This window comes from Coptis chinensis, chromosome 2, assembly GCF_015680905.1.
Source record: "Coptis chinensis isolate HL-2020 chromosome 2, ASM1568090v1, whole genome shotgun sequence".
NCBI classification, from domain to species: domain Eukaryota; kingdom Viridiplantae; phylum Streptophyta; class Magnoliopsida; order Ranunculales; family Ranunculaceae; genus Coptis; species Coptis chinensis.
Window position 1 is genome coordinate 14552031 of NC_141457.1, and position 9025 is coordinate 14561055.

Here is a 9025-nt window from a genome sequence, read left to right on the forward strand (position 1 = left end):
CCCCCTGTTCCAGCAGAATTTTACTGAAGAAATTTGGTGCTTTAACTGGAAATCTGTACGAAGGGAAAGCGATATTGAACACTGGACGGTTCTTGTTAGCTTTAGTATTTTGTGGCACTTGCTATCTATCTGCGAACAATTGAGAAGAGTCATTTTTTCCAACTTATATATGAATCGTGTGAATGTTTTCGTATCTCATATGCATACATAATAATTTCAAAATAGTAGAACAGTTTCTTGCTACAACAACGTTAGGCTAGAAAACTCGACTCATTCAGAGAGAAACGACACACTCCAATAACTTCATAGGCTAAGAAGGAAAGATACGAGAACGAGACACCATTTCAGATACTAATAAGAAGAGAGGCAATGGCAGCAGCTCATTCTGACATCAGAGGGAAGTTAACAGTTTAGATGGATCAGTTAATTTGGCGACAGTTCTTCCGAACTTCCCCATTGTAACCTGTGAGTGGACTGATGTTCCCCATCTTAACCATTGACTGAGCAAACTGATTGAAGAAAAGTTCCTCATCTGCTGCATAACTCCTAACCAACTCCATGGTCTTCCCTCCTTTCCCTGTCAGTAGCACTTCATCTGAATTAAGAAGACCTTTCCCCCACAATAATAGCTTGAAATAGGTGTTGTCAAACTTGGAAGGAGAGGTGAAATCCAGAGGAGAGATGATGTTATCACCCCCTGATTTTGGACAGACTGATCTTAAGTCATAGTAGTAAGTCCTTTCTAGAGTCTCATCTGGTTGGTTGTTTCCATTTTGATTGTAGAGCCTTTGCCTGAAGGTCACACATCGCGCCACTCCAATAGTATGACTCCCTATACAAGATTACACGAATGTGTTAAACTGAGAAGTAGAGGTTTAAACATGATCCCTTCTGCTAAAGGGTACATCATGAATCGAGACTTAACTCACCTGAGAGAGCTACAAGGTCTACCTCATTGAGACCTTGGCGATTGAAGAACGTTACAAGGTTTTGGAGAGTAGAGTTAGGTGCGGGGATGTTATTGTTGGCGCTGCTGATACTCGCTGTTTTCGAGTCTCTCCTTCCCAATGGAAGTTCCCAATATGGTCCCCCACTCTGTTTCATTATGTGCACCATTAGTTAGAATTATATTTTACTCATAAATTATGCAAGCATTTGGTGTTTAAGGAAAATACCAATACAGTGGAGCCTCTGGCCGCAAGTGCAAGAAGGTCTGCACAAGAGACAGTCTCAGGGCATGCCTGTTCCAACTTGGCCTTCATCTCGTCAATAACTTTAAATCCCCGAAGAGAATTCTTGTTTGGCCCTGCCTGCTTTTCACTTTTAATTGTCGCGCTGTTATCCAGTAAAACTGATGCATCACAACCCTGAAATGCACCATTCGTGAGCTTAGTTACATTGATAAGGGAGAAATGAGAATACCCTAGTAAATGAGAACGGGAAAATATGAACTTTCATATATATATTCTTCTAGTTGTAATAATTACCTGTGCAAAGCAGTCATGGAAATGAAGCCTAAGCAATGAGGCAGCTACTCTAGGCTCCTTTTGAATGACCTCCTCTAGGACTGACATGACAATGTCATTAGCTTGAGGACATGTATATTGATAAAAACCTGGAAACAGATTGAAATATACTCCATCATTCCCACCACCATTACCCCAGTTAAAGCTGAAGCCTGGATCTGGATGAGCTATGGAAAGAGTGGAAGAGAGGAGAACTATGGCCATAAAACTACATGTAAGTCTCCACAACTCCATTTTGTGTGTGAATTTTTTAGTGACGAGGAAATGGACTATATCCTTGGTTCTATTTATAGGATTCAAGGGATTCAATCAACTGCTCACCCTACCAAATCCTCTAGTAGTGTATGTAAACTGCATTGATCGACCGCGTCATTTTTATCGGTCCCCTTCTGGTTTTCACGTAGTATTGGCTCTTTTGCTATTTCGAATATGATAGCATGGTCATGTCATATTTTTGCTCACAGTTTTGCAATTGCAAATATGAATTGTGTATAGTACATTAGTACTACCCAAAGGATTGACTTGGTTAATTTCTTTTTCAAATTTATATCCAATGAAACTTTTGCGTCTTTTACAGAATTTGATTTGTTAGGCTGTTAGCGGTGTTCTGAGTTTCGTATGTACGTTACTCTATACCCTATTTTCCATCTTTTAAAAACAAGTTTGTCCGACTCTTACATCTGTCTCGGTCTCAAACTCGCAGTAGTTAATCTGACGTTCAATTTTCTAAGCAATGGCTAGATAGAACATAGAAGCAGGAATTATCTATTGTGTTGCTATGCAGAAGTTCTGATGGTTAACTGGTATATACTAAGGAATGTTCTTCTTTTGTTTGCTAGAACCTATCATGAATTAAAAGATAGGATGGTAGAAAATGATAGAAGGCTTATAGAGGAACCAAAGGTTACACTGACACAAGAAAAATGACGCAGTCAAGACACAGTGTTGTGGCATATTGCAACATCAATGTTGTAGTAGTGAAAATAAGAGCCAAAAATCTATTTTCTCTCACTCAAAACACAAAACACTTCTTCTCTTTCTATTATCATATTTCTATTTTTATTTTGTCATTCTCACTTTTCTTCATAGCAAACCTTCCATTCCATTGATTTTTCATAGTACTGCACTGGTTTTCATGATACAACATTGATGTTGAAGTGATATTTCTCGGTGCAACATTCACGTTGCAGTAGTTTTCATAGTGCAACATTGATATTGCAGTGATATTTCTTGGTGCAACATTGACGTTGCAGTGGTTTTCATGGTGCAACATTGATGTTACAGTAGTGGTTTTTCATAGTGCAATATTGATATTGCAATGTCACATCACTGTGTCGGTCAACTATGTCAAATTCTCTGTGTCAGTATAGAATTATTGAGACTTATATAGGTGTTTGATTACAATAAGTACTTACTCAACCAAGAAAATAAGAAAGAGTTACAATTACTTACTCAACCTAAACTTGCTACTATCTCCCACTATCTAGGACTACTTATTAGCAACTAAACCAAAACTTATTCAATAGCACGTGATTAGCCTTCCTTGTTTGTTCTTCCTTTTCATTCTACTATGTTGATAGTTTAAGCTTTACCTACTCCATACACATGAAGATAAACTCCTAGCTTTGTCTCTACATAATTTTGCATAAATTTGAAGGGACTACTTACTCCCTTATGCACAGATTTCCTGTCTCTTTGTTCAACAGCTCCACCATATTTCTCAAAAAGGGAAAATGGAAAATGATCATCATCAGCTGATATTTTAACGATTTGAAGGATAGTTGTACTTGTGCTCAGGTGTGAAACAAGATGTTGAATGTTTCAAGATGATTTCATAATGGAGAAGCATGTAACTCACCACTTCAACGTGTTCCAACTTGCTATATGCGGGATGATTGATAAGGCAGCTTAATTGGACACTCATCAAATTGGATTGGGCAACCCTACAAAAATAATAATAATAATAAAATAAAATAGAATAATATATATATATATATATATATATATATATATATATATATATATATATATATATATATATATATATATAATCCTTCTCTTAAAAAGTAGCTACTTAAATTAACTTTAAAATAAATAATGTAAGTAAAACTTCACCTACAAAAATAAATTTAAACCTATTTTTTTGTAGATATGATATACTCAATATTAAGATCATCTCTACAAAATTTCAAAAAACCATTTGGAAACCTCTAACATTGGCAAAAACAATTACAAAAATTCAACATTTACGGACCGTTATATTTTTCTTTTTAAGATGACAACAATTTTATCTATGTTAGGTTTCCAAATGAAACTGAAATTTTGAGAAGATAATCATTATGATGAGTGTTTCAGAACCACAAAAAAATTAGGTTTAAATTTATTTTGTAGGTGAAGTTTTAATACGACGCATTCTTATTTTAAGTTAACTTAAGTAGCTACTTTTTAGATAATTACTATATATATATATATATATATATATATATATATATATATATATATATATATATATATATATATTATTACAAGTTTTGCCATCAAACCCCAGGCCCAACAATCAATTCAACCGGTCTCGCCATAACGAAATCCTTAGGTCGTTTGAGTGTACACTCAAACGGTCACGCCTACTCAAACGACATGGCGAGACCGTTTCAGTGTACACTCAAACAGTCTCGTCGTGTCGTTTTAGTGTACACTGAAACGGTCTCGCCATGTCGTTTGAGACAAAACTCTTGGATTTTTAGCTAGATGATATGGCAGGGTCGTTTGGGCAGTCTCCAAGACGACATGGCGGGGTCGTTTGGGGACTCTCCTGGGCAACATGGACTTAAAATATTCGATTTGTTTGTCACAAGTTCATTTTCAAAATAAACTTCCATTTAATCAAGCCAAACTCGAACGCAAACTCGAAACGACTTCATCAAACTTGGACAAACTCGAACTCAAGTTTAATCAATTCAATCTTCCACTCAAACTCCAAAAAAACATCAAGTTTAATCAACCCAATCTTCCACCCAAACTCAAACTCATCAAGTTTGTATTGAGTTTGATATGAAGGCATCATGTTTGTAATATTTGGGTTGAAGTCATCTAAAAAAACATTTTGTATTGAGTTTGAAATCATCAAGTTTAATCAACCCAATCTTCCACCCAAATTCGAACTCAAATTTTGTATTAAAGTAGTTAGATTGGGCAGCCAAACTCGAAATTCCTTTGGATGCAAACTCAAATTTTTTGGATGCGAAACTCGAACTCGCGAGAGAAACAGTTACAAAACAAAACTTCCGGTATGTGTCGGGATGAGGGGAGTATTGGGGTATTTGTATTGGAATTAGTTGTTAGGCTTGGGTCGGAGACTGCCCAATGCAATTTTCATGAGTGCCCAATACACGCCCCTTTCATAATGGAGATGCATGTAACTGACCACTTCAACGGTGTTCCAACTTGTTATATATGATTGGTATATGACGAGCAAACTGATTACCTGAAAATATAATACAACTTTAGTTTGCTAAATCAAGTAAACAGGTCTAAATCTAAATAAAACAGTCAACAGCTCTTCGACCAAATCCTGACCACAAGTCATCACATATAATCACATATATCTTCTGAGCACCATTTCCACATCTTCTGAGACCATTTCCACATCTTCTGAGCACCATTTCCACCAAATACCGCGTAGTTCTTGAATCTTGGCAAGTAGAACTAACTGAAATTCTAAGTTCAAGCCATATTCAGGTGTCCCTCGTACACCTTTTGGTGTCCCACATGTTTTTTAGCCTTAAATAGAATCACATTCACTTTGCATTCAGATTAAGAAAATTTCTGCAAAACTGTTAAGCTTCAAATGGTTCCACTTCTAAAGTCCAGTGTAGGATGACTGGTTAGTATCATAAGGACTTTAGCGAAATAGTTTAGATCCAATGTTAAAATATTAAAATGTTAAGTTTAGATCGACCACGAAATCGTTTACAGGTCCAATTTGCAATCCTGGCGCTATTTTTGTCTAGAGGTTGTTCGTTGAGTTGTCCATTAATGCTTTCTTTGATATTGATGTCCTACCAATTTTCTGTTATGTGATATATACTTAACTAAATGGCGTTAAAACTCAGGAAGAGTTAAACAGAACACTAATTTATATACACGCTACATACTCCATTGCCATGTGTGTGAGCGTGACTCTTTTGTTTAGTACATATATAACCTTGCGAAAAACGAGAAACAAAAGCAACTTTAAATCTTCATCTGCAAGTATTGCAAAGATGGTGTAGTACGACACAATCGAAACCGCACAATCAAAGTAAACTAGTGTTCTTACATTGAATGTGAACATATGAATAGCCTTGGACATGGTCAATCAACTTTGATAAAGTGAAGACTACTGCAGGGGAGCAGGCATCCAACTCTTTCCAATTTTTAATCAATTCCACCACGAATCTTCCAAATTACCTACTCTTTACCCCTGAGCACCGACACACACAAAAGAGGAGATTTGTGGGGGTCATTTAAATATAGCCCCCATGCATTTTAGTTAGAATTGAATTTAACCTTTTCTATTGATAAGGCTTGAACGTGATCTGTTTGTATGTTCTAGATTATTTTATCTTGGTTAAGCTGAGGAGGGGCCGGGGGAAGGGGATGGGATATTGGGATGGAATGAGAAAATAGACGAGTATAATAGTTTTTCACTTTCTCAACTTAAAATTACATTATTGAGCCGTAAAACTGGAAATTCGCCATTGAATATTATTTTTAATGTTAACATCTGTTAATTAATTAATTGATTTTCATAATGGTAATACAAGAGCAATAATGAAGATTAACAACCTTATTACAAAATATGATTTTTAAGCTTATCCGGCCATAAGCCAAATAATGTACTTTTTTGTAAGTAGCACTTTTATTATTGGAGAATGATAAAAAGTATTACAAGAGTTAATACAAACAAAAAGAGGGTGACAGACCACATACTAGAAAATCAGCTCCTCTAATTACCATTACCATAGCCATTCTAAGAGCTCCTCTAATTACCATTACCATAGCCATTCTAAGCCCATTTAGTTCTAGTTGTTGTTGGAGAATAAGTTTCCCACCCAAGTGACTCAAAATGAATTTGTTGCTGCTGCGAAAACCTTGACGACCAGTTCCACAACAAAACTTTAACTTCAATAACTAATCCGTCAACTTATCCGGCCATAAGCCAAATAATGTTGGGAACCGGATATTGCAATTATTCAATTCAACAATGGTACTTTGTTGACAAAGGGCGCTGCATGGTCTATGTTTAATGAAAAGATTAAGTTTTAAGTGATTTCCAGAAAGAAAGACGTAGTAAAGCCAGGTCAAAGTAAAGTAGAATAATAAGCCTTGAGCTATGTCCAAAACTTTGTCAAACAGAGCAGGTACCTCTCTCACTCACATAATTACATACTAACATATTTGCCTCGAGTCTTCATCTATATATATTCTCAAGAACACATCTAAGCTTTCATCACAAACACTTCTTCCAAGATTTTGCTGGTCTCATAAGATGGTAAAAATGGCCCTCTCAGTCAGCACTTTAATGGTATTTTCACTACTTTCCCTTGCTCCACTTTGCTTCTCTCAAAAAAGCAAGGGTGGTTACCTCTACCCACAATATTATGATCATTCTTGCCCACAAGCTAAGGAGATTGTTAAGTCCGTCGTAGCAAAAGCTGTTGCAAAAGAAACTCGAATGGCTGCTTCATTGCTCAGGCTCCATTTCCATGACTGTTTCGTCAAGGTTCTAGCTCACTCCTTAGTCCTTATTACTCTTTTTTTTTCGTATCACAAAATCTCAAGTGTTATTTGGTCATTACATAAGGAAATATGACGATCATTAATTATGTCCTGAATCCACTTTTTTTTAATGGTTTGATTGAACTGGGGCATTTTTATACACAGAAAATAAATGTTTTTAAACGCACTGAAGGTAAATAATTTTGTATCAGTTGTTTTGGGCAATTCTAATAATTAATGTCGTTCTGTTTTGAGCGTGAAAGGAAGATTCTAAATTGGTGTTCGTTTTTTCTTTAAAAATTTTGTTACAAAAACTAGGACAATTAGCTATACTATACTAAATTTGATTCTAAGAAAATCACATTTTATATCACTAAAGCTTGACTTAACGTTGAAATTGGAGTTATGCAAACAAATAATTTAGTACCACTAGCTTTGCCTGTCAAAACGTTACTTTTCTTAGTACGTAGTGTATTCTTTTTGAATGCAGGGTTGTGATGGATCAGTTTTACTAGACAACAGTAGCAGTATAATCAGTGAAAAGGGGTCTAATCCCAACCGAAACTCTGCTCGAGGATTTAATGTTGTCGACGACATAAAATCAGCACTGGAAAAGGAATGTCCCGGCACGGTCTCTTGCGCCGATGCCTTGGCTTTAGCAGCTAGAGATTCTACTGTTTTGGTACCAAATCACAACATTTTTTCTTTACTCTGATGTTTGTAGTAGAAGAAACCGAATTTTAGTGAGTTGATCAAATTATTGTCTATAGGCTGGTGGTCCTAGTTGGGATGTTCCACTGGGAAGAAAAGACTCAAAGGGTGCAAGCTTAAGTGGCTCTAATAACATTATTCCAGCACCAAACAATACATTCCAGACCATTCTCACCAAGTTCAAGGTAGTAGGACTCAATGTGGTCGACCTCGTCGCACTTTCTGGTATATATACTGATCACCTGATCAAAAGTTTTATTTAATGTTGGGATAACTTAATTTTGTAAGGACAGCATTATGCTAATGGGAACCAACTAATTTTGGACGTGTTACGAATGCAGGAAGCCACACAATTGGATTTTCTAGATGCACCAGCTTCAGGCAAAGACTGTACAATCAATCAGGCAATGGGCAACCCGATTACTCGCTAGATCAATCATACGCCTCTCAACTGAAAAAGAACTGTCCAAGATCTGGTGGTGATCAGAATCTATTTTTCCTAGACTTTGTTACACCAACAAAATTCGATAACTTCTACTTCAAGAATATTTTAGCTTCAAAAGGACTACTAAACTCGGATCAAGTGCTACTAACAAAAAGTGAGGCGTCCATGGAGTTGGTGAAGAAATACGCCGAAAATAATGAGCTCTTCTTCGTACAATTTGCTAAATCCATGGTCAAGATGGGTAACATTTCTCCTTTGACAGGATCCAAGGGCGAGATCAGGAAGACTTGCAGGAAGATCAATAATAGTTAATTATAGACGTGTTATAATCTAATCCCTATTTTTTTTTTTTAAGTTTTTCGTGTGTTTGGCATGGTGTGGTTTGCTTCTATATTTATATGAAACTCTTTGCACGTGGCCAGGCCACGTTTTTAAACAAAACAAAAAACAATAAAAAAAAATGGTGATTTTGGACACACCCATAAAAACACTCCCGTTTTGGCATTAGGGAGCGACTCTAGAGGACAAATCGGTCAAAAGAGGAACTCTAGAGGACACGTTATTTTTGTAATCACTCACAAGG

General features: G+C 36.3%; 2 protein-coding genes across 2 annotated transcripts; one reads left to right on the top strand and one right to left on the bottom strand.

Moving 5' to 3' along the window:
- Positions 1-131: 131 nt before the first annotated feature.
- LOC147515030 (Peroxidase superfamily protein) lies at positions 132-1781 on the bottom strand. Its single transcript, XM_086585832.1, has 4 exons — positions 1488-1781; positions 1176-1367; positions 930-1095; positions 132-832 (listed from the first exon to the last, which is right to left on the bottom strand). The coding sequence occupies exons 1-4, from the start codon at positions 1758-1760 to the stop codon at positions 420-422; spliced, it is 1044 nt and encodes a 347-aa protein (XP_086441958.1). The 5' UTR covers positions 1761-1781; the 3' UTR covers positions 132-419.
- Positions 1782-6947: 5166 nt separating this feature from the next.
- On the top strand, positions 6948-8793 carry LOC147515031 (peroxidase 49-like). Its single transcript, XM_086585838.1, has 4 exons — positions 6948-7290; positions 7777-7968; positions 8057-8222; positions 8339-8793. The coding sequence occupies exons 1-4, from the start codon at positions 7057-7059 to the stop codon at positions 8752-8754; spliced, it is 1008 nt and encodes a 335-aa protein (XP_086441964.1). The 5' UTR covers positions 6948-7056; the 3' UTR covers positions 8755-8793.
- Positions 8794-9025: the final 232 nt, after the last annotated feature.

Coding starts and splice junctions, on each gene's coding strand:
- LOC147515030 (XM_086585832.1), bottom strand. CDS start 1,760: ATGGAGTTGTGGAGACTTACATGTAGTTTTATGGCCATAGTTCTCCTC. Junction 1,368..1,487: donor TCCATGACTGCTTTGCACAG/GTAATTATTACA, acceptor GGTGCATTTCAG/GGTTGTGATGCATCAGTTTT. Junction 833..929: donor AGACCTTGTAGCTCTCTCAG/GTGAGTTAAGTC, acceptor AATCTTGTATAG/GGAGTCATACTATTGGAGTG.
- LOC147515031 (XM_086585838.1), top strand. CDS start 7,057: ATGGTAAAAATGGCCCTCTCAGTCAGCACTTTAATGGTATTTTCACTA. Junction 7,291..7,776: donor TCCATGACTGTTTCGTCAAG/GTTCTAGCTCAC, acceptor TTTTGAATGCAG/GGTTGTGATGGATCAGTTTT. Junction 8,223..8,338: donor CGACCTCGTCGCACTTTCTG/GTATATATACTG, acceptor TTACGAATGCAG/GAAGCCACACAATTGGATTT.